Below are 26,311 nucleotides of genomic sequence, written 5' to 3' on the forward strand. Positions count from 1 at the left end.
GGGGGGGGGGGGGGGGGGGGGGCTGTTGGGTTACTTACTGGTATAGGGTGGATACGTTGACTTGAGTAGGGTGATCATTGCTCGGCACAACATCGAGGGCCGAAGGGCCTGTTCTGTGCTGTACTGTTCTATGTTCTATATGAGGCGCCCAGAATCATAACCGGGTGAAGTAATTATTTTACTTAATATACTATGCGGCCCTTTGTGAATTGTGAATTTCTGAATGTGGCCCTTGCACGGAAAAGTTTGCCCACCCCTGGCCTAAGAGGTTTAATTGCCTTCTGGAACAAAGTACTCCCCTCACTGATACCCCACTGTTCAGATTCCTGCTCAATAACCTCTGAGCTGAAATAGTTTGAGGTATAGGCATTCAACAAAGAATCAATGATGGTGGTTCCATTGAATGTCAAGGAGAAATGGTTGGATTCCTTCTTGTTGAAAATTATCAGTGCCTGACACTTGTCTGATGTAAATATTGCTTGCCACTTATCAGCCAAAGCCTGATATTGTCCAGATCTTGCTGTATGCAGGTTGTACTGCTTCAATATCAGAGGAGTTGCAAATGGTACTGAGCGAACATACCCAATTTTGACCTTATGATGGAAGGAAGGTCATTGATGAGATGACTGAAGATGGTTGGCTCTGAGGAACTTTTGCAGCAATATCAAGCTGAGATTACAATCACACCTACCTTCCTTTGTGCTAGGTATGACTCCAATCATTGTAGAATATTTGCCTTGATTCCGATTGACTTCAGTTTTGCTCGGGCTCCTGATGCCACGTTAGGTCAAATGTTGCCTTGATGTGCAGGACAGTCCCTCTCACCTCACCTCTAGAATTCTGATCATTTGTCCATGTTTTTGCCAAGGCTCGATGGTAATGGTAGCATGAGGGAATGTCCATAAGATTACAGATTGTTGTGAAATACAAATCTATTATTTTTGAAGGCCTATAGAGCCTCACGGTGCCCTATTTTGAACTGGTGGATCTGCTCTGAATCTGTCCCATTTAGCATGGTGATTGTACCTCACAACATAATGAAGGGTGTTGCCAGTCCAAAGGCGGGACTTTGTGCCCACAAAAAACATGTGCTGGACTACCCAACCAATACCGTCATGAACAGACGCATCTGTAACAGTTAGATTTGTGAATTGAGAGTTTTCTCCTCTTTTTGGTTCTCTCTCTCACCGCCTATCACATATCCAGTCTGGCAGATATGTCCTTCAGGATTCAGCCAGCTCACTCAGTAGTGGTTACTGAACCACTCTTTGTGATGGACATTCACATCGCATCGCATACCCAGAGTACATTCTGTACACATGATAGCCTCAATAGTTCTTTCCAACGGTGCTCAACATGGAAGAGTACTAATTCATAATTTGAGAGAGGGCGGTGGATGCTGTTCAGTAAGAGGCTTCCTTGCCCATGTTTGTTCTGATGCCGGAGGGCTCCCTGGGCCACTTATTCCCAACTCTATTACCATTGTTTTGCCATCCTTAGTAATTTTTCCCTCAGGCGTGTGGGGGGGGGGGGGGGGGGGGTGGCAGGTAAAGCCCAGGTTGGTGATGGGGGAAGTCTGTAGCATTGTTTATAAGGTGTGATTCAGTGAGCGTGCCTATAGCAGTCTATTGCTTGACTCGACTGTGGGGCAGCTCTCTCAATTTTGGCACATACCCAGATGTTACTGGGGAGGACTTTGCAAGATCGACTGGGTAGGGTGTGCCTTTGTCATTTTCAGTGTCTATGTTGATGCCATGTGGTCGATCAGTTTCATTCTTATTTAACTTGTCTATAGCCTTTTCATACAATTGAGTGACTTGCTTGGCCATTTGAGAGGGCAGTTAAGAGCCAACCACATTGTTGTAAGTCTGAAGTCACACATAGGCCAGACAACATAAGGATAGCAGATTTCCTTCCCTGAACGATACATGAACCAGGTGAATTTTTATGACAAGCCATGATCATGGTTACTGAGACTCATGTTTTATTCCATTTTATTTATTAATTAATTGAATTTAAATTCCCCAAAATACCATGGTGGGATTCTAGTCACGCCTTTGGAGCATTAATCTGGGCATCTGTATTACTAGTCCAGTAACATTATCATTATCCTAACACCTTCTCTCTAACATTTGTGAAAATGTTGCATTGAATGTGGAATGTTGGCAAGAAATAGTAGGGGGCGAGAGATAGATCTTTTAAGATGCTCTTTAAAATCTAATTCCTTGACCAAGCTTTTGGTCATCTGCCCTAATATTTTGTTATGCTCAGTGTCTCATTTTGTCTGATAATGCTCCTGTGGAGTGCTTTGGGATGTTTTACATTGTTAAAAATACAAGTTGTTTAAATGGTGGGATAGGGCTTTGAAGTTTCAGTGTATATTGTAAGTGATGAATGCCTTATGGTGGACAAATAGTTGCCAATCTGGACTCCATGCAGTGTCTGTAATGAGGCTTACACTGTCTGATATTTTTATGAAAAATATGTAATTGCATGTTTTTGGTAAGAGAGTAATGCTGCCATCTAACAGATGAATGCTATCAATACCATGGTGTATTCTGTGTGCATTTAATTTCTTTGAAGAAGCCACATGATAATGAAACTGTTGGATTATAATATTGGAGAAAAAGAGAGGATCTTTAGATGGTGCAACTTCCAGCTGGGTGTGATTTGTTTTAGTAGTTTTTAATAGCATGCAGGACTGTGTTGTAGAAATTGCAGTGGCTTTATTTCTATAAATTATAGTTGCTCAGGAACAAATGTCGATCTCATTACTCAGCACTACTTTAGAAAACTTCAAGCCTATCAAAGCTGGTGACAAGACCACACATGTGGAACTGCATAGGCCACAGTTGTTACTATGCCAAGTTGAAGGACAATTAGGGATGGGCAACAAATGCTGTTCGCAAAAATAATGATATTTTTTTAAACCATAATTTGCTTGAATCATTATGAAACAAATAAATGTGGGCCATGCTATCAAAGCCACTCATTTACTTTATAGAATTGCCAGTAAAGTTTAGAACTTCCGTCAGCAATTGCTCCACAAAGTGACTATTAAATTGTCATCTCAACCTGCACTATTTTAACAGTGTTCAAGATACTTTAATAAGTATAATTAAAAAGTACAACAGTTAATAGTGCCTTAATGTCCTGACATTTTACTTTTTTTGGTGTGCCCATGAAACAAAAAAAGACAGGAAGCAACAGGAATCTAGTTATAGGGTACATTTAATAATATATTTTACTGAAGCTATTTCCTACAAATCTTTTACAAGTTTATGTTGGTGGAAAGAATGACATTTGATAAATGGACTCAATACATGAAAACCTGGGCTGCAAAATTGGACTCCATTGCACCCTTGGTTTGTATGCTGCATACATGCTGTTTTGGTACGAAAATGGCATCCTCACCAGGTATACCCTTAAAGTCGTGCGAATGCCACCTTGGTAATTTTTGTATTTGCACGAAAATACGGAGTGTACAGAGTTGGCAGATTGCAATGTCAGTCAGCATAAATCACTGCTTCAATGCCAGCTTTGTCATTTTTGTCTTTGCTTCACCATCCAATATCCTCTGCTAAATGCATACAGTTGATGAGTACAGTACATATGGTCAGCAGTACGATGTACCCCTCTACCAGCACTACTTAAAGAGATCATAACCACTCTCAGATTAGTTGTTGATTAATTTCTGCTGGCTCTGTATGAGTTTGTAGAGTGCTTGCTGGGTTGTAGTTTTGCAGCAGAGAAGGAGGCCATTTAGCCCTCCAAGCTCATGCCAACCCTTGGAACATGACATTTAGCTCGTTCCACTCTCCCATCCTTTCCCCGTAACCCAGCAAACTCTTTCCCTTTAGGTGCTTGTTCAATTTCCTTTTGAAAGCCATTCTCTGACTTCAAGGGTTTTGGTCATACCACTTGCTCCCATTCCTACAGTTGCAATGCTGCAACATGAGAGGGAGATGGAGCAGAGGCTGCAAATAAGAGGGCAAGCTGCTCATAGAGGGCAGACGCGGAGAATGGGGAGAAGGGCTCTCAGCAGGAGGTCTTATCCACCTAGGATCTTCCAAGAACCTTTCTCTTACTTCAACCTTAGTGTTGTGTACATCATCTGTCCTTTTTTTAAAAATGATTTTATTAAGCAATTGTATACAAACAGAAACAAGAGCAAGAATAAACAGGAACATGACAATAAATAAATATCTAGCTAACCCAACACTCCAACCCCATTGCCATTCCCCTCCTCCCGACCTGCCTTCCACACTTTAACCATCAACTGACCCTCTTAAAATAAACTTGATTTTCTCCAAGCTTACAACTCCACCAGGTCGCTCACCCACACCCTGAGTTTTGGTGGATCTGGATCCCTCCACTCCAAAAAAATCCATCTCTGGGCTATTAGGGAGGCAAAGGCCAGGATATCTGCCTCTCTCGCCTCCTGGACTCCCAGGTCTTCTGACACTCCAAATATCACCACTTCTGTACTTGGGACCACCTTCACCCTCAACATCTCAGACATTACGGGCTGGGATTCTCTGACCCCCTGCCGTGTTGGAGAATCGCTCGTGAATCCCGCCCCCGCCGGCCGCCGAATTCTCCGGCGCCGGATATTCGGCAGGGGCAGGAATCGCGCCGCGCCGGTTGGCGGCCGCTTGCAGCAGTTGCGGACATTCCCAGAACATGTGAATGTGGTTCGCCAGCCTCCCCGCACACCGCATTCCTGCCTTCTACCCCCTTAAAAAACCTGCTCATCCCAGCCACCGTCATGTGTGCCCTACGAACTACCTTAAACTGGATAAGAGTGAGCCTCACACAGGGCGAGGACCTGGCAAGGGTTGGCATTCACCTTCCTCAGGGCCTCCTCCCGCAACCCGGCCTTCATCGCATCCCAGTTCCTCCTCCCATTTCCATTTCACTTCCCCTATCGGTGCTCCTTCCCAGTCTATTAGTTCCTTATAGATCTCGGACACTGTACCCTCACCCACTCTTTCCCTCGATAGCACCTTATCCCGCAATCCCAAGGGCGGCAAACTGGGAAAAGATGGAACCTGCTTCCTCACAAAGTCTCGAACCTGTAAGTATCTAAACACGTTCCCAATGGGTAACTCATATTCCTCCTCCAAGTCCATTAAACTCGCAAAGCTGCCCCCCACGAACAGGTCCCCAAACCTCTTGATCCCTGCCTGTCGCCACCCCTACAACCTCGCGTACAACCCCCCCCCCCCCCCGCCCCAGGCAAACCTGTGGTTGTCGCAAATTGGTGCCCACACCGAGGCACCTTCCAACCTCAGACGCTGCCACCACTGCCCCAAACCCTCAGGGCCGCCACCACCACTGGGCTCATGGAGTACCTGGCTCGCAAGAACAGCACGGCGCCATCAACAATGCCCCTAAACGTCTACCCCTGCAAAAGACCACCTCCATCTGCCCCCACGCCGACCCCTCCCCCACTACTCACTTCCTCACCATAGCGATGTTTGCTGTCCAGTAATAATTAATTATGTTTGGCAAGGCAAACCCCCCCCCCCCCCCCCCGCCCCAATTCCAACTGCGCCTTCTTAACCTGTGGAGCTTTCCCCGCCCACACAAACCCGAGATCGAAGTACTGACTTTCCTAAAGAATGATTTTAGGATGAAGATCGGGAGGTTCTGAAAGACAATAAGAGCCTTTGCAGCACCGTCATTTTCACTGTCTGCATCTGCACCGCCAGTGGCAGTGGCAGCACTGTGCCAACAACCGAGCCAGATTCAACTTATGCAACTGCCCCCATCCCCCACCTGGATGCCCATGTATCTGAAGCTCGCCCCCATCACCTTGAACGTCAGCTCTGCCAGCCTCATCCCCTGCCCCTTGGCCTTGATCGGGAACCCTCACTCTTCCCCATGTTTAGCTTATATCCGGAAAACCGGCCAAACTCGTCCAGATTACTCATTATTCCCCCAATACCTTGCACTGGATCTCCGAAATATACAACAGCAGGTTGTCCGCATACAACAAAATCCTGTGCCAACACGCCCCCCCCCCCAGCCGCACAATCCCTGTCCAACATCTCGACGCTATAAGCGCCATTGCCAATGGCTCTGTTGTCAAGGAAAAAAAGCAATGGGGAGAGTGGGCACCTCTGCCTTGTCCACGGTGAAGCCCGAAGTACCCCAACCTCACCCGATTCATCCGCACACTCGCTGCCATACACTGCCGTCCTATACAACAATCGGGCCCAGTCCACAAACCCCTGCCCGAACCTAAACCATCCTAATGCTTCACACAGATACTCCCCTTCCACCCAATCAAAAGCCTTCTCTGCGTCCATTGCCACTGCCACCTCTACATCCTGTCTCTCCTGGGGCATCATTATCATGTTTAGAAATTGCCTAACATTCGCGAGCAATTGCCTCCCCTTTACAAACACTGATCGTTCCCTATTACCCCGGCACACAGTCCTCGCTATGCGAGGCCAGGATCTTTGCCAGCAACTTAGCATCCCCATTTAATAGCGATATTGGACGGTAGGACGCACACTGCTCCGGATCTTTATCCTTCTTCAGTATTTTACCCCTTTTACCTCGCTTCATTTTATGCCTTCACCAGCAGGGATCCCAGTCTCTTCCTCATTTCTTATAAAATTCCACAGTGAACCTCTCCGGGCCTGGGGCCTTCCCTGCCTGCATTGCCCCCATACCCTCCATCAACTCCACCAGCCCAATGGGACTCCCAGCCCTCCCACCTGTTCCTTCTTCACCTTGAGGAACTCCAACCTATCTAGGTCGCATTCCTTCGCCCCAGGCCGGGGGCTCCGATTCACAAACCCTCCTGTAGAACTCCTCAAATACCCCATTCACCATCACCAGGTCCAGTACCACTCTTCCCTTCCTGTCCACCCTTCCAATCTCCCTCGCTGCCTCATGCTTCCTGAGTTAGTGGGCCAGCATCCCACTAGCTATCTCGCGTACTCGTACTTCCCCTCTGGCCCTCCGCAGTTGCCTCACTGCTAGAAGCTGTGGGAGTTCATTGTGCTCTCTCTGACTAGAGAAGCAGTTGGAATATGCACATGGCTTCGCTAGATAGCGTATATCCCCATGGTGCAGGGTGAAATCAACTGCACAAATGTGGCTAACTGCTGAGATGTTTTGCACTTGCAAAGGTTATCAGACGCTGACTGTGCAGTTGATGTGCAACCATGCTTGCTCGTCATGCTGTTGAATGTCTGCTATCCTGACAGCAACCGCAATGCTTTTAATCTGAACTAGGCTGTTTTTCTTTCAGTATTTGAATTACCACATCAAAATAAAGGATGACTGCTGGATGACCAGGACTAATCCACTTAACACCTGGCAAATTCTGCTTCACAACCAATACAGTACGAGCCAAGTTATCACACCAAACATCATAGAACAGGCCACTGGGGTACTCAGCAAATCAATGGTTCCTCTGCCTGCAGTACTTACCCAAGCATCTGTACGAATTGGTGGTGATTTGCTTTGCTCTACATGACCTGATCATCATGAGGGTATGACACTTGCCACCAGAGGTTCATCAAGCAGCTCAGGAGCAAGAAGAGGGAGAGAAAGAACCAAAATACTGAAATAAAAGCAATCACAAAACAACCATTCCAAACCACAACTTTATCCAATAAATCAAATATATTCCATACAAACGTCAACTAATGACTCAGGAGCATTCCTTAGTACCTGTATTTTAAGTGCTTTTGTCTGACTTAGGTTTCCGATGCAGTGCCATCTCAGTGACTGCAACATGGCTGGTGGAAGGTGCTGAATTTGAGTGGGGGAGATTACCGACGGGCTTGCTTCAACCCTTGGGCAGCCTTTGGACTGCACCACCACAGTTGGAAGGACCCTTCCTGTTGATTCCTCCCCCTCCCCCCCCCCACCTTTATTTTTGCTGTTATCACTTTGATCCATGGATGTTTAATGGACATATATCGAGCAGCGGAAATAAAGAATTCAAAAGTTACAAAAGAAAACACTCTGCAACCTGGTCAGGATGGCTGACAGGCAACAGCAGCTAACTGGTGGAGTCACAGTAGTGAGAGCATGAATGCTGAGAAAGATTTGTGTTCCATGGAAAACCTGCCATTGTTCCGGGGTAGTGCCTCAGCTAGCCGACTAATCTGCTGGAGCACAATTTGCTGGGTCTCTCTGAGAAGTGGTATCGATAGTCACAATGTCAACACTCAAAGTCTGCATGGCATGTTGGACTTGCATTGTATTAAGCTGATAATTCACAACCTGGTCTGAGCTTTCACTGCAGCACCCAAAGTTGCTTCTTCTTGTGCTCCAATGGAAGCTGACACATAGGCCACCAGATTCTGCATCATTACTGGGTCCAGAAGTATTTCCACGATGTTGGTAACCACTTATTTGCTGGAAAGGATGTGCTCCAACCTCTATGCAAAGCCATGTGCAAAGTTGCAGCTGGACTCCTCCATGCTCCTTGACAGTTAGATTAAGCTTTTTAGCAGGTCTGCTGATGTACCAATCATTTCCACGTGGACACGTATCAGTCTTTTTCTGTATATAATTTCATCAAAGTCCTCATATGGTCCTTTGCAGCAGCTCAAGTACAACCTTGACTTCAGGCAGTTGGCATCTATATTATCTTTTACCCTTGGCGGCAAGCCACTTATGCCCAGAGTTCGATGTGTAAATTCCAGCTCTACGATACCCTTTAAAGTATGTATAATGCTAGTTCTTGAGTTGGCAGCAGGAAGTCTGAGATTGATTGATAGTGTTTCTTGTTCTTCAGTGTGCTACTCATCTTGGACTTCACACTCCCACACAAAAGTGTTTGACCAAGTAGTTATTTTATATCAGAAAGGGTAAAGGCCCAAGGAGAAGAGTGGGGTGAAGGAAAAAGAGAAAAAACAGAAATGCATGCTTACTCCATCTGCAGCTCACAGGAGATTGTGGGAAATGGGAGGTGTGGAAGGTAGATTAGTTAAGAGCAGACTGTCAATCTGTATGTTTTCAGCCATGCCACTGGCAAGGGCCTTGGTCATGACTTCTCCAATGATGGCCAGCGCAGTTTTCTTTATGAGGCTGTGAGCATGCAGCCATTTGTATCCCCTGCTGGTTAGATGTTGCTACCTCCTGTTGTGGACCACCTCACTCTGCAAGAGAGAGGGAAGTGTGTGATTGATTATGGTGCAGTGTGTTTGGGTGATGTGCCTGTCATAGTTCAATAGCTGGCACTATGAAAGCTGCTAATGTTAAGTGTGTGAGGGTGAGGTAAGGCTATAACAATGAGAGTTGATCGTGCTTGATAGAAGCTATTGTTAAGCAACTAACGCGGGTATGGTGAATGGAGAAATATGTGACGCTAATGGTTCCTTTGCAAGACAAATAAGGGATGGATTCTCCATTCTGCCACCAGTGTAGAATCGCGAGAACTATGTGCTCCCACTAGAAGCACGCAATGCCATAAGAAAATCAACAACCTCCTTCGAGCAACCCTGGTGAGTAACCACCTCTGTGTCCCTGGCATAATTCCCATCCCTCAATCCTCATATCTGCCCCCAATCCCCAAGAGGCCAACAACACCCCACCTGCCTGCAGCTCCCTTACAACCCACCCTCCACGAAACCCCAACACGTGTATTGTCCTCTTTAGCCAGGAGCCTTGCACACACACACACCACCAGCTACAAACCCCCCATAAAACACACATCTCGCTATTTCCTTTCTGCGTCTCCAAAGATAAAGTGACCCATAATCATCAGGAGTGCCAGAGGACAGGAAGAGGCATCCCAGATATTCGGATCCACACACCCTCTGGGAAAAGGGCTCTCTAACTCACAGGGGGCATTGAGGAGAAGACAGTGACTTCAATTGAGTTTGGCGTGACCAATCAGCTGCTTCCTTTTGCCCACGTAACGTTCTGAATCCTGACATCATCTCAGGAACTTCGCCTCTGGATCTGGTGAGGGGACGCTGCTGCTCTTTTGAGAGGAGCAGCTGGGTGTAAAGAGAGGCAATGCCGTGATCCGCTCGCTGTGGTCGGAGAGGGCCTTCTCCATATTTCTGACCATGTCGACCCATGCCTCCATATTTTTGTTCCTCCCTTCCAGTTGACTTGATATTTGGATTAGGGATTCATCTACCTACCTTTTCACTTCTCCAGCCAGATCCCATTGATTTAAAAAAAAATTTAGAGTGCCCAATTCATTTTTTCTAATTAAGGGGAAATTTAGCGTGACCAATCCACCTAACCTGCACATCTTTGGGTTGTGGGGATGGAACCCACGCAAACACGGGGAGAATGTACAAACTCCACACAGACAGTGACCCAGAAACGGGATTGAACCAGGGACCTCGGTGCCGTGAGACAGCAGTGCTACTCACTGCGCCACCGCGCTGCCCTTCCCATTGATATTTTTGGTGAGTCTGAAATCCTTGGCTGAGGCCACATGGTCGACTGTGGGGAGGGGTGCTCACCGCCACCATTTTGCCCCCCGCCAATTCCAGGGAAGCTTCCGAATGTGAGGAACACACTTGGCTCCCCACTCTCCTATTTAGTTATTTTTTTGACATTTTCCGTTGCTGTACTGTTCCCCCGGCAATTTAAAAAACTTTTTAGAGTTAGCATTGCCGCGCTACACCGCTCAGGTTCAGGTCGAAGCGTCTCCCAGCGCATTCTCTCCCCTCACATCCACTGCTGGATGTTCATAAGCAGGGGCGAGAGGTGCAGCAGCGAGGTGAGAGGAGCAGTACAAGCAGGGGTGAGAAGAGCAGTAGCAGGGCAAGAGGAGTAACGTAAGCAGAAGCAAGAGGAGCAACATCGGGGCGAGACGAGCAACGTAAGCAGAGGCGAGAGGAGGAACATCGAGGCGGGAGGAGCAACGTAAGCAGAGGAGTGGCACAAGCAGGGGTGAGAAGAGCAGCAGTGAGGCAAGAGGAGCAATGTAAGCAGAGGCGAGAGGAGCGGCAGGGAGGGCAACAGGAGCAACGTAAGCAGAAGCGAAAGAAGCACCAGCAAGGCAACAGGAGCAACACTAGCAGGGGTGAGAAGAGCAGCAGCGGGGCGAGAGGAGCCGCACTGGGGCGAGAGGAGCCACAGTGGGGCGAGAGGAACAGTGCAAATGGGACGAGAGAAACCACAGTGGGGCGAGAGGAGCAGTGGAAGTAGGGACAAGAGTGTATGGCACGAGGGGGAGGGAAAATAAAATTGACGTCACCCTTTAAAAGTGACATCACTGACAAGGCAGACAGATGATCGGTGGATGATGTGTGTTTGTTAGTCCCCGTCCTACAGCAAAGCCTGATCTCCAGTCGTCTCGATTTCCCTCCCACTGAGCCAAGACCTCGCTACTGCTGGGACCGTGTGGTGATTGGTACCCAACGACCAACCACGTTAAAAGAATCCATGCACACGCATCTTCCACCCCACCCACCCAAGTGAACTTTGGGACCTGGAACATCAGGGTCCTTATGGACAACCCCAACAGCAACAGACCTGAATGTCACACCGCCATCATAGCCCGGGAACTCCAACACCACGACATTGACATCACTGCCCTAAGCAAGAGATGACTGAAGGGGGAAGGCCAGCTTAAAGAACAAGGTGGTGCATACACCTTCTTCTGGAAAAGCAAACTAGAAGAACATCGTCTCCAGGGGACTGGCTTCAGTGTAAAAAATGAATTGATCAAATGTCTGAATGAACCTCCCCTGCAGGGTGAGCGAACGACTCATGACCCGATGCTCACCTTGGCCCAGAAACATCACAGCTGTCAGTTCCTACACCCGAGCTAGATGCAATGAACAAGACTAAAGAGGCATTCTACTCCAGCTTTGACCAATCGCTGTCCCACATCCCTAAGGGAGGTAAGCTGATTCTCCTCGGCAACTTCAATGCTGGAGTCAGGAAGGATGCAAATCTTTGGAAGACAGAGGAAAAACAAACGGCAATGGATTCCTCCCGTTGACAAAATGTTTTGAACATTACCTTGTGGTAAAGTCTGCGGATCCAGGATTGGATTATTCAGCCACCCCAGAACCCACCTCCCCGGAGTGGAAGCAAGTCATTCTCGATGCTGAGGGACTGCCCAAGAAGAAGAGAAGAAGTGAGCATAGCTGGCTGTAGTTAGAAATCTGTGTCTCTGTGGGGAGAGGGCGAAAAGACAGCGAATGTCAGGACGATGAGGAATTCCTTGACCATCCAATGCAACCAGGTTACATGGTCACCCTGTGTTGTACTTTTGTGTCACCCTCAATACGCTTTCCCCCCGTCCCCATTAGTGACTGACACCTGGCCTATGATATGGGGAGCCTCTATCATCACCACTCATCCCTGCCATCAGTGTTAGCGATGGGCTCTGTAGCCCCTATTCTGTTTCTGCCTATGTGGTCTAGTGTGGGTCTCCTCACTGGGTGTGCCTTGTGCTACCTCGCCAAGATAGCAACTCGTTGTGTGGTGGAGACGTTCATACTATGCAGCCATTCGTCTCCATACTAAGAGCCTGGTGTGGTAGTAGGTCCTACAGATAGGCATGAGCAAAGGATGTGTGCGTTTGTTGGCATCTTAGCTGCAATGTTATGTGGAGTCTGGGTTTTATACACAGGTTGTGACAGGGAACTGGTCAGGTTTCCTGGCCGGGGAGGTGGGTGGATGGGATCAGGGCCACGGTGGACAAGCAGAGTTAGAGACATCTTGTGATCCTCAGGGGTGGGCTAGCTGATAGTCACTGGTGAAGCTTTTATACTGAGAGGGACTGTGTGGCAGGAAGAGTTCCAGCAGCAATGGTGCATGTGTTCTTTGTTTGGGGTGAGCTCTGCTAATCCTTTGCTTCTTTTGCTGTGGGGCTGCGCTTCTGAGCAGTGCACTGATAAGTGTTAACACCTGGTGAGTTGGCGATTGAACATGGCCATGTCCATCCCCTTGCTGGTACTTTTGGGGAATCAGGGTTTCTAGATGGGCGAGCTGAGTGGGTTTCCACATGACCAGAAGCCCTCAGAACAAATGCAGGATGCTGTGAGCAGTCAGCAGTCACAACAGCCAAGGACCCTGGACATTGCAGCTAGGGGGTGGATTTAAATGAATTTATTCAGCAATGGGGGTCTCAGCCAGGGCACCCTAATTCCGAGGGGGACTCCCTGGGTCCACGCGCTTGCTACCAAGTTGTTACCCACTAAAAGAACAAAGAACAAAGAGAAGTACAGCACAGGAACAGGCCCTTCGGTCCTCCAAGCCTGCGCCGACCGTGCTGCCCATCTAAACTAAAATCTTCTACACTTCCGGGGTCCGTATCACTCTATTCCCATCCTATTCATGTATTTGTCAAGATGCCACTTAAACATCACTATCGTCCCTGCTTCCACCACCTCCTCCGGCAGCGAGTTCCAGGCACCCACTACCTTCTGTGTAAAAAACTTACCTCGTACATCTCCTCTAAACCTTGCCCCCCGCACCTTAAACCCATGCCCCCTAGCAATTGACCCCTCTACCCTGGGAAAAAGTCTCTGACTATCCACTCTATCTATGCCCCTCATAATTTTGTAGACCTCTATCAGGTCGGCCCTCAACCTCCGTCGTTCCAGTGAGAACAAACCGAGTTTATTCAACCTACCTCATAGCTAATACTCTCCATACCAGGCAACATCCTGGTAAATCTCTTCTGCACCCTCTCTAAAGCCTCCACATCCTTCTGGTAGTGTGGCGACCAGAATTGAACACTATACTCCAAATGTGGCCAAACTAAGGTTCTATACAGCTGCAACATGACTTGCCAATTTTTATACTCAGTGCCCCGGCCAATGAAGGCAAGCATGCCGTATGCCTTCTTGACTACCTTCTCCACCTGTGTTGCCCCTTTCAATGACCTGTGGACTGTATACCAAGATCTCTCTGACTGTCAATACTCTTGAGGGTTCTACCATTCACTCTCTATTCCCTACCTGTATTAGACCTTCCAAAATGCATTACCTCACATTTGTCCGGATTAAACTCCATCTGCCATCTCGCCGCCCATGTCTCCAAACGATCTAAATCCTGCTGTATCTTCCTCCTACTCCGAGGTCTAGGCATACACCCCCCCCCCAGCAAGCCCAAAAGGTTTGTTTACCTCCTTGCTCCCCCTCAATGGCCATGGCCCCTGTACCCCGGTTGTCAATACTTGCACCAAATCACATGCGTGGAGCATCACAGGAGTGTGTAGATTTGGGCTTCCAGCCCGTTAATCACTAAAATGCATGCAAATCGCTGTTTGGCATAGTGACGCCGGTGTGTAACTTGCTGCCGCTGACGGTGGGGAACCGATACCTATCCCATTTTTCAGCCGAGGCTCCATTCTCCGCCACCGGCGTCAGGCAATGGAGATTGCACCCCTAAGTTTTTTGAAGGTACATGCACTAACCTTGCCCACTCATGTAAACTTCTTCCTGCTCTGCAGGCATTGACAGCAATGGCCACTTGTTCTCATTGCCCCCTCGGTGTCTGCTTGTTAGTACTCTTGACCCCTGAAGAAAAGAGACCCCTCTCCTCCAGTCCACCACTTGGTTGCCGGTGCTCCCTCAGAAAACCTTGGAGCACAGTATCTGGCCTGTGGCGCCATTTGCACTCTGTGGTGATATGCCTGTAAGCAATATCATAGATGGATGGTATGCGACCTCCAATCAGTAGGTGGCGGTACAAGCGCACCATGCGGTCCCCAGACCGTGGTCTTGTGACCAGGGACTCCCATATAAGTGGAGACACATCCGTCCATCACCAGAAGAAAGATATAGGAGATGGAATTAAGATATACAGGTGAACAGTCATGCTAGGTGCAGTTCTAGAGGAGTGCAAAGAAACTGATAAAATTGCTCTGTAACAGATCGCTATCTTACCATGTGTGATTCAATAAAGATCCTGGTTTGGACAACTCTAGATGCTTGGTGGTTTCCTTTGCAAGGTATAGGAGACCAAATACAACATGGTACGAAGAGTGCTGAAGATTTGAAGATAACGATGGCAGTGACAAAGTTAGGACAGACCGATCTAGTGAACTCCAACCTGAGGTGTCTCAACGCATTACAAAATGCTGAAGCTCAAGATGGACGGACTGAGAGCCACCCACCAGCTTCAGATATCTGGTAATGTAGATGAAAACAGCTATTCGAGCAGCAGTTCAAATTCTATGTTTCGACCATAGGCCTATAGGTCCAGCCTGATGAGAGGCGAATCGTGTTGCTGCGAAAGGTGGCAGGTCCACAAGCGATTGAATTGTACAACTAATTTCTGTTCGATAATGAGGAGGATGGCAAGAATCCTGATGAGGTTGTGAGGCACTTAGATTCGCATTGTTCCCCTAAAAAGAATGACGCATTTGAGCGAAACATGTTCCTCATGCGTACCCAAAACCTGGTGAATCATTTAACAGTTTTGTCACAGACTTGAGGTTGAAGGCCCAGTCATGCAACTTCAGCAGCCTGAAATCCTCGCTCATCCGCGACCAAATTGTCTTTGGTGTAGCTAATGATGAGCTCCGGGAGAGGTTGTTGTGGGAGGAAGATTTCATGCTGGAACAGGCAGTTAAGATTTGCCAGGCGAGCAAGATAGCCGCTCAGAGAATAGGCACACCACTCAAAAGATTTTGGCGCCAACTCAGAAGAAGAAGCCAGTGCCATTCGTACTGTGACGCACATAATGAAGAAATGTGGTCTCAGTGCGGACGGCCATTTAAAGCAGCAACAGGAGCTGCTGCCGACGTCTTGTGCCAAAAATGTGGCACTCGACATGACCCACGGCAATGTCCGACCTTTGGAAAAGTCTGTTCCAGGTGCAGCCGTATTGGGCATTTTGCAAAACCATGTTTTGCGTGTCCTGCAATGGACCATGCACGATCGATGCATGCAATCGATGAGATAAATACCAAAGAACAGTTTTTCATCAATCTCAACGCAGCGAGGGACCAGAAGAGTTCGAACAAGAATGATGAAAACAAAATAGTAAGAAAGACTGAAGTGAGTAAGAACGCCACAGAAACCTTTAATGAAATGAAATGAAAATGAAAATCGCTTATTGTCACGTGTAGGCTTCAATGAAGTTACTGTGAAAAGCCCCTAGTCGCCACATTCTGGCGCCTGTCCGGGAAGGCTGGTCCGGGAATCGAACCGTGCTGCTGGCCTGCTTGGTCTGCTTTAAAAGCCTGTGATTTAGCCCAGTGAGCTAAACCAGCCCCCTTTAATACTATATTGAAATCAATGGTGGTACTGAACAATTCTCTGTTACGATGTGACTTTGACCCTCAAACAACAGCCAACCTCGTGAATAGGTCTGCGTTGCAAAAGCTGAACATGCAGCGGAAATTCGCTGATCGGCCAGGGCTGCTGATAGACTTCGGAACAAGAACAATGGAGACCTTTGGCGTCTGAAAACTGGGGCCGTCCATGGCAGACATGAGGTACACATTACTGTTTCATATTGTAGACATGAACGTTGATTCTATTATAGGCGCAGATTCATGTCAATCCCTAAATTTAGTTAAGCATCTATGCATGTCAGAAGATGGCTGGTCACCTGAATACTCCAGATCCCTACAAGATATTACAGTGTGCACGGTTTATCAGGATTCAGAAGAAATCCAGGTGGAGGACGACGAATCAGAGGAGGAGATGGAACAGCCTGCAAGTATCCTGCAATTCTGGTTAACAGTCTTCAAGAATGTACATGTGCTCAGTGGCATGATACAGGAGCATGACGAGCCTGTATTAAAGTATCTGCAAAACGTGAATGTTAAATGGACAGAGTGTGAAAAGCCGTGGAGCTTCACTCTGGCATTTAAGTTTGAGCCAAATAAGTATTTCACAAATGAGGTGATCACGAAAGTATATCAGTTGGATTTGCAGCCGCTTAAATCATTCTTTGATGAACCAGAAGTCACGGGGTGCACAGCCTGTAAGATTGCCTGGAGGGAGGGCAAAAACGTAACGGTGAAAACAATTCAAACAAAATCAAAGCACAAAGGTCGAAGGACTCGCAGAACAGTTATGAAAACTGTACCAAATGAATCGTTCTTTAATTTCTTCAGTCCTCCTGAAGTTCCACAGCGTGGAATGTTAAGCCAAAGTTCGGCAGCCAAACTCGGGGCTGATTTTGAACTTGGCAGCCTATTGCTTGAACACATAATTCTGCATGCAATGTTATATTTTACAGGAGAAATCATTGCAGACAATGCTGAATCCGCTGATGATTACTATGAATATATGTTTGAAGATTTCGAAGAAAATGCAGACAGCAATGGTGTGGAAGGTGAGATTGACGAAGACCAGTATGAACTGCTTGTCGATCTATTTCGCAGGAACAGAGACGGGCTCAATGGAAAGGATCAAGAAGCACTACTCAGGTGGTTTGGATGGAATGACGAGGTGGTCACGTGCTGGACACTGAGAAGAGCGGGAGCTTGGAGATGGCGCACTTAAAAATTGAAACTGCTGATACCGCGGAGGATCAGCTGCTGACCGAGCCAGAAACGGAAGAAATCATCCCAATATTGTAGAAACTGGCCTTAGAGGTACCTGATGACTCATTCCAGGTCTTCGAAACAGTTCCTGTAATTCATTCCCAAACCATTGACGACGCGTGACGATAAATGGGAAGACATTAATGATGACTTCGATAACAGCGATTTGGATGTTGCAGTTGTAGGCACCTCCGAGACTGACCCAGAGTAAGAGCTCATGATAATCTCAATATGCAGCTCCACAAATCACTCAATGCCTGAATCATCATGACCAGAGACCATTGTAATCTCGAGTGACGAAGAGCAAGTGAGCAATGCTCTCGCGAGCCAAGAATGGGCGGCACCTGTAGCCCCAGTTCCAACCTTCATTCAGGCACCAGACACCAAGGCGTTCCATCATGCCGGTGAGGCCGCAGAAATGGGCGGTATCACACTACTCAAAGATGGCATGACGGCCCCTCAGGATCCACCTGAAGCTCTGCAGACCTCTGAGCACACGGTAAAAACCAACTCCACATCAGAGGCTGCAATTCCAGAACAAAAAAGCAAGAGGCTTAAGAAACTACATCATCATGTTGTCAAAATAAAGAGGAGAAAGAGGAGAAGATTGGGGGAGCCAGCTAATCCCACTTACAAACCAGCACAAAAGAAAGATGCTGCTGACACAAGGATGGCAGTCATGGACATAGGCCTTCCAAAGACATGGAGCAAAGAGGAAAAGAAACAACAATCAACAATGGTTTCATGATCACAATTTTCTTTTAATTCAAGATTTTTTTTATTGAATTCAAATTTCACCATCTGCCATGATGGGATTCAAGCCTGGCTCCCCAGAGCATGACTCTGTGTCTCTGGATTACTAGTCCAGAGACAATACCTCTACGCCACTGCCTCGAGTCATGCTGGGTGCAGTTCCAGAGGAGTACAAATAAACTCCATGCTAACTTGCTCTGTAACAGATCCCTATTTTACCACGTGTGATTCAATAAAGATCCTGGTTTGGACAAGTCTAGGTGTTTGGTGGATCCCTTTGCAAGGTATAAAAGACCAAACACAACACACTCCTCTTTCTGATCTCCTGTAACCAATTCCAACCTGATGCAGCCAGAATGCACCTGGGGGGCAATTCTCCAAAATGGAGCCCAAGTGTTCGCGCCGTGAAACGGGCACGGGGACGACCAATTCTGGCCCCCACAGGGGGCCAGCACAACGCTGGAGCGGTTCACGCCACTCCAGCCTCCCTTCCTGGGACCAAATGGGCGCCGCGCCAACCTGCGCATGCGCGGGGGATTTCTTCAGCTCTCCGACCCTGACTCAATATGGCATCTGGGTTCAGGGGCTGGCCGCGCAACAAAGTAGGCCCGGGGGGAGAGGCCAGCCCGCCAATTGGTGGGCCCCGATCACGGGCCAGACCCCATCAGTGATGGAGCACTTTTCCCCGCCCCACAGGCCGCCGCCCGACCGTTCGCGCAGAGTTCCCACCGGCAGCGACCAGGGGTGAACAGCGCCGGCTGGACTCTATCGTACCGCGCAGCTGCTTGGCCCATTCGGGCCGGAGAATCGGCGGCCCCGCCAATGCTGGCGCCGCGCCGGCGCAAATGGCGCCAATTCTCCGCACCTCGGAGAATCGTGCCCCTCATCTTTATATAATGCAGGCTATTTTTAAATGGTGCTGGTCTTATGTAAACCCCCATCCTCTGCTTAGCCATGCAGCCACTCAGCACTGTGCTTACCACTGGCTGCTGTATCATTTAAATGGACAATAATCTCTCCCTCAATGTCAACAATACGAAAGAGATTATCATCGACTTCAGGAAGCATAGTGGAGAATATGCTCCTGTCTACATCAATGGGAACGGAGTAGAAAGGGTCGAGAGCTTCAAGTTTTTAGGTGTACTGATCACCAACAGCCTGTCTTGGTCCCCCCATGCCGACAATATAGTTAAGAAAGCCCATCAACGACTCTACTTTCTCAGAAGACTGAGGAAATTTGGCATGTCAGCTATGACCCTCACCAACTTCTAAGATGCACCATAGAAAGCATTCTTTCCGGTTGTATCACAGTTTGGTATGGAGCCTGCTCTACCCAAGACCGCAGGAAACTACAAAAGGTCGTGGATGTAGCCCAGTCTATCACGCAAACCAGCCTCCCATCTATTGACTCTATCTATAATTCCCGCTGCCTCAGAAAGGCAGCCAGCATGATTAAGGACCCCACGCATCCCGGACATACACACTTCCACCTCCTTCCGTCAGGAAAAAGATACCAAAGTTTGAGGACACGTAACAACCAACTCAAGAACAGCTTCTTCCCTACTGCCATCAGACTTTTGAATGGACCTACCTAGTATTAAGTTGATCTTTTCTCTATACCTTGGTATAACTGTAACATTATATTCTGCAGTCTCTCCTTCCTTCCTTATGTACGGTGTGCATTGTTTGTACAGCATGCAAGAAACAATACTTTTCACTGTATATTAATACGTGACAATAATAAATCAAAACAAATCAAATAAGCACAAATTTTCTGTGTTAACTAGATTGCTATGAACAAATGCAGGTTAATTGCACCTGGTGATCCCCATACCAGTTTTGAAGCCTGATCCAATTTACGCCTCCTTATTTTGAATTGGCATCCAGTTAAATTATTAGAGAAATATAACTTTTTGGTAAAAATTTTGAAGATAGGAATGCCAATGCTAATAACGTTTTGTAATTAAGTCTGACAGTACTTAATGTTCTGCGTTGGTATAATACAGGTTTATGCTCACTGGTCTCCTCCCGCTGCCTTGGGAAAGCAGACAGCATAATCAAAGATCCCTCCCACTTGGGTTATTTTCTCTTCCAAGTTTTTCTATCAGGCAGGAGATACAAAAGTCTGAGAACACGCACTAACAGATTCAAAAACAGCTTCTTCCCTGCTGTTACCAGACTAATGAATGACCCTCTTATGGACTGAACTGATCTCTCACATATCTTCTCTACTGAGTAGTGTGCTTCACCTAATGCCAGTGTCTGTGTATTTACATTGCGTATTTATGTATGCTCTGCAATTTGTTTGTGTATTTATGTTTGCCCTATGTTTTTTTTCATGTATGGAATGATCTGTCTGGACCGTACGCAGAACAATACTTTTCACTGTACCTCTGTACACATGACAATAAGACAAATCCAATCCAACAGCGATTTCCTAATCCTAATCATGCTCTAAGTGAGGGTCTGGTGGACCCCAAGTAATTTCCAGGAGGAGGGATAGAAACGCGTCATTAGACTTAACATACTGTAGAATTGTAGGCTATGTTGCAGCATTTATGGCAGTGCGGAAACAAATCTTCGGTCCATTCTGCCAGCTAAACTTGGGGAAACCTAGAGAAAAAGACAATGGGAGTGATTCAACTAATAGGGAATAAAGTCCCTCAGCAAGTGCATTTAGCTGCAGCTGAGAAACTTATGACAATACAACACGACTCGCATTGTATAAGAGGCCTCAGTGGGGAACGCACATCCGATGCTGCACATAGCCTCATTTTGCACACTGAGGAGCTCCGCTCACCAGAGCTCTCCAGTGTAGCGAGAGATCAGGATGCCATTTAAATGCTTTCCCAATCTCCAAGGCTCCCAAAGCAAACCCCCAGGCTAAACACACTATGGGAGGTGCCCCGCATCCCCCCCACCCCCTCTCCCCCAACACCCACACAAGGCACCCCTGGCCCGATTACACACGTGCAAAAAATGTCACCTGGGTGCCGGCCTGGCACTGCTGAGATGCCCAGGTGGTATTGCCAGCTGGCAGAGGCACTGCCAGTGTGCCAGGCTGGCACTGCCAAGGAGCAAGGCTGGCACTGCCAGGGTCTCCATGTGGCACCAGCAGTGCCAGAACACCACCTTGCCCAAAGGGCATGCAGCTGGGGGCCAATTCCCTGGGAGACCCTCACAAGTGCCACTCCATCTTGTCCCCATTTGTGGAGACCAGTACCAAACAGCATTCGCCCGATGTCTCCGAAGCAAAGAGATGAATCCCAAAGCCTTGGGTACCTCAGGAATCTGTACATTAAAGTGATTTGACAAAAAGTGATCAGAGCGAGACAGTATTGTCCCGCGCAAACATGGTAAAAGTCCATCATAGTTATTTTTCTTTATCCCTTTTCCTTCCTCTGCTTTGCCCTCAGCGCTTCCTTGTTTGACCCTTGTCCAGGCCGTTACTCCACATGAACTCGTCCGCCTCCACCGGGGCGTTGAAATAATGTTCTTTATTTTGGAACGTGACCCAAAGCATAGATGGGAACCACATCCCAAACTTAACTCGCCTAGTTGAATTTGGTCCTGCGCTTTGCCATGTTACCCCAATGTCCTGGTAGACCTGGATTCTGTGTCCTTCTCAGTTGCTCGCCTTTGTCTGTCTTGCCCACCACAGGATCCTCTGCTGGTCCTGATACTGATACAGTTTGGCAATTATTGCCCTTGGCTGTTTCCCCCGCTTTGGGCTTTGGTCGGAGCGATCTGTGCCCTGTGAATCATCGGCGGTTTGGGGGAGTTGGCCCTCCTGACTGGGTAGCATCTAGGCTGCATAAGTCTGTCGGGTCCCTGCCGTCGATCTCCTCTGGCAGGCCCATGATCCATATATTTTGGCGATGGGACCGGTTCTCCTCGTGCTCAACCTTTTGGCTCCCCTGGGTTGTCACCAACCTTTTAATTTTGGCCTCCAGAGCAACAATCCTGCCACTCTGCTCTGTCGATGCCTTCTCAAGCTCCTGGGTCGTCTTCCCCTGAGATTCCAGCTTCTTCCCCAGACCGTCGATCGCCGTCTGCATGACGACCAACACATCCGTCACAGCTACCTTGACCGCCACCTGGATATCCACCTTTACCGCCTCCCTCAATAGTTCCTTGGTCAGGAACATCTTCCATTGATCTCCATCCATCTCCAGACGGCGGGGGGGCAGGCCGTTGTTTGAGTCGTCGGTCTCCCCCTCTCTGAGGTGGCCGGGACCCTTCACCTCGTGTGTCCGCCATCTCATCCACCCGCTGCTCTTGGCCTTTCCCTCTGCTTCTGCCATCTCTGTGGCTTCTCGAGCTCCCATTTGCTGGTATATTGTTGTTCCTCTTCTCTCCCTTTCTTATTGATGGGTGAAATGAGTCTGAATTTTCGGGCTAAATTTGACTAAAAGTACCTGTTTGGTAATGTTCTGGAGGAGAGTCACCTGATATGTGACTGTTCAGCACATCACCACCACTGGAAGTCTTCAAAGTGCGATATTGAGTGATAAACATTGGAAATGGTTTTTAAAGTGGTTTTTTTTTTTAGTTTTCCATTGACTTGATTGAACTTTAACAAAACAGAATCACAGAATCCCTACAGAGCAGAAGGAGGCCCTTCGGCCCATCGAGAATGCAACGACCCTCTGAAACGTAACCTTACCTTGGCCCTCTTCCCCCCATATCCCAATAATCCCTTAACCTAAGATACACATTCTTGGACATGAAGGGGCAATTCAGCATGGCCAATCCACCTAACCTGCACATTTTTGGACTGTGGGAGGAAACCAGAGCACCCAGAGGAAGCCCACGCACACACGGGGAGAAAGTGCAAACTCCACACAGACAGTAACCCAAGGCCAGAATTGAACCCAGGTCCATGGAGCAGTGAGGCAGCAGTGCTAACCACTGTGCCTCCATGCCACCCTCTAGTATCATTAGAGACAGGAACTTCCCCCATCTTCAAATCTTAGAATATCTATCTTAAAATAGTATGGGTGCAATTTAATGAAAAATAGAGTTCCGTTTTGGGCTCATTAAGTGGGTGTTTCCCAGCGTATGCAGCACCAAGAACAACTATTAAACTCTGCTTCTTTTTCAGGAGTCGACGAGCAATGCCTTGCTGAGGGCTGCACTTAGACCCGTTTCTAATGGTGCCCGATCTCTTAACACTCCCACTGTGGTCTCCCGAGTTGGGCCAGTAGATCACACCCTATGATTTTGTACAAATAAAAACAGCCACAGAAATGCACAGCAGGTCAATTAGCAGCTGATAAAATCCAAGAGAGGAATATTTTGGTTATTGACATTTCATCAGAATAATGTGATTTATTTCTCACAACACTATTCTTTCTTCCAGATCAAAGAATGCAGTCATGAGACGAAGCTGGAGCAGCACAAGCACCATTGAGAGAAACGTGAAGTTACAGGAAGGGTCCCAGGTACTACTGACCAGCTCCAGTGAGATGGCGACCATTAAATACATTGGACCCACTGACTTTGCTCCTGGCGTATGGCTTGGGCTGGAGTTGCGCTCACCAAAAGGAAAAAATGATGGTTCTGTAGGAGAGAAACGTTATTTTACTTGTAAACCAAATTACGGGGTTCTGGTACGACCAAGCCGGGTCACGTATCGAGGGATTAATGGCACCAAACTAGTGGATGATATTTATGGGTAAAAGATTTGTTTGGCTGAGATTAAGGCAAATGTCGGCATACAGAATTGAACACATGCACTTCAGCCAGGAATTTCCTCCACATTTGCACCCAATACACCCATATTCTGGGAATGAATTACTTAACTTAAATAGTTGCGTAATTTTGGGAGTGAGTTACATTTGTAACTACAAAATGCACAAATCTCTGAAATTTTATGTTTTTCCATCAGAAGTCAATTTGTTTGACTTTTAAATACAAACCTTTTAGTGTTTTTTTTAACATTTACTTTCGCCGAGACCTACTCTGTATTTTCTGCTTCCTTTAATGCGTGTGTTGAAGTCTCCGAAAAGCTGCACTTCATTATCTAGTGGCAATATATACAAGGGTGTCATCTCATCATCATTTGACATGAATCTCACTCAATTTGTTCTAAAAATGTTACCTATTTCAAATATCTCACTTCTAAAAGTATATATAATTTCATAAATTGAAATGGGTTTCCAATCTGTCTCACTCATTTGGTCATAAATCTCACTTACATTTCCTTGAAGGTGACCGCTCTGTGGAAATACATTTACGAGTATTATATTAGAACTGAGAGGTTATAACTATCAGGAAAGATTAAACAAGCTGGGGATCTTTTCTGTAGAAAAGAGAAGGCTGAGGAGTGACCTAATAGTAGTCTTTAAAATTATGAAAGGTTTTTATAGGGTAGACATATAGAAAATATTTCCATCCATCGGGGAGTCCAAAACTATGGGCTATATGCATAAGATAATCCGTAATAAATCCAATAAGGAATTTTTTTACCCAGAGAGGGGTTAGAATGTGGAACATGTAGTTGTTGAGGGAACTAGCATAGGCATTTTTAAGGGGAAGCTGAATAAGTACATGAGGGAGAAAGGAATAGAGGGCTATGTTGATGGGGTTAAATGAAGCAGAGTGGGAGAAGGCTCGTGAGGGGATGGCCATGGTATAAGCTGGTTGTGCCAAATTGCCTGTTTCTGTCCTGTAAGTTCTATGTCAATCTAGAAATTGTAGTTGAGGTTTGACACTAGAAACAGAATTGACCATTCAGCCTTTCAAGATTGTTCTGTCATTAAATGAGGTCATGGCTGATGTGTAGCTCAACTACATTTATTCCAAATCCCTTGATTCCCTTAATTAATAAAAATCTATTGACATTTTCAAGTGACCCACTATTTTAGAATATTAGTTCCCGAGTTCCACAATCCCTAGGTGTGAGAAAGTGCTTCCCGATTTCACTTCTAAAAGGGCCTAATCCTTACTATAAGATTATATTATCCTGTTCTGAATTTCCCCACCAGATGAAATAGTGGGCTGGATTTAACACTCCCCGCAGGCAAGATTGAAGGCAGATGTGCAGGTTAAATCCAGCGGGCAATTTACCTGCCATGTCCTGGCAAATCCTTCCACCACTACAATTTTACCAGTGGCGGGGTGGGTGGCCTACCCACCCATGGGGCGATTGAGGCCATTAAGTGGGCAGTTAATTTTTGGGGCTGCAGTGGCACAGTGGTATTGTCCCTGGACCCAGAGTACTCCGGGATCTCAAGTTCAAATCCCGTCACTGCAGATGGTGAAATTTGAATTCAATAAAAAAAGATCTGGTATTAAAAGTGATGACCATGAAACCAGTGTCAATTGTTGTAAAAATCCATCTGATTCACTAATGTCCTTTAGGGAAGGAAATCTGCCGTCCTTACCTGGTCTGGCCTATATGTGACTCCAGAACTACAGTAATGTGGTTGACTCTTAACTGCTCCTCAAGGACAATTAGGGATGGGTAATAAATGCTGGCACAGCCTGTGACGCCACATCCCATGAACGAATAAAAAAGACTTAAGGACCTCATTCTACCATTTCTGGGGTTAAACCGGCAGCAGGATAGGCCGGTGCCAAGTGGCCAGTCCAATAGGTCTCTCTGCGTAGGTTAACTGACAACCTGGTTTACTGAATGAACCTCCCCCTTCTCCCACCAATGTTCTCCTTCCCCAATGGCTTCTTAAATCCCAGTCTCTACCCACATTGTTGACTCTTCTCCATGATCTGAAAAGTTAAAGAAATTCTGGTCTATCGTTACACACACACATACATAGACTCACACACACACACACAACACCCTTCAAACCCCCGAGTGCAGTACTGGCAATGGCCACGGTGGTGTTGCCAGTACTTGAGAGCTGCTGGCCTCTGATGTTCCAGCAACTCTCTGCAGAGGTGATACTTCGTTGTTGAAGGTAGAAATCCCGCCTCCAGCCTATTAACAGTTAATTGGCTGCTAATTGGCTGCAGGGAAGCTGTTCTGGGTGAACTTACTCCGACTTTTTATTTGGGGTGAGTGCTGGGACCACTGTGCCTTGTAAAATTTTGCTCAGTTTTTGACTTATTTTAACAGTGTAAAGCTCCAGTTAGATA

General features: G+C 47.1%; 1 protein-coding gene across 5 annotated transcripts in view; it reads left to right on the top strand.

The window, feature by feature from the left end:
- Positions 1-25,580, top strand: part of LOC119974729 (CAP-Gly domain-containing linker protein 4-like) — a 513,643-nt gene extending 488,063 nt beyond the window's left edge. For all 5 annotated transcript variants that reach the window (XM_038813915.1, XM_038813928.1, XM_038813946.1 and 2 more), the window contains one exon: positions 23,574-25,580. In XM_038813915.1, coding sequence (XP_038669843.1) covers positions 23,574-23,892 — 319 coding nt within the window. In that variant the 3' untranslated portion in view covers positions 23,893-25,580. The remainder of the gene's footprint in view (positions 1-23,573) is intronic.
- The last annotated feature ends 731 nt before the right edge of the window (positions 25,581-26,311 follow it).

This window comes from Scyliorhinus canicula, chromosome 1 (genome assembly GCF_902713615.1).
Source record: "Scyliorhinus canicula chromosome 1, sScyCan1.1, whole genome shotgun sequence".
In the NCBI taxonomy this organism is placed as follows: Eukaryota; Metazoa; Chordata; class Chondrichthyes; order Carcharhiniformes; family Scyliorhinidae; genus Scyliorhinus; species Scyliorhinus canicula.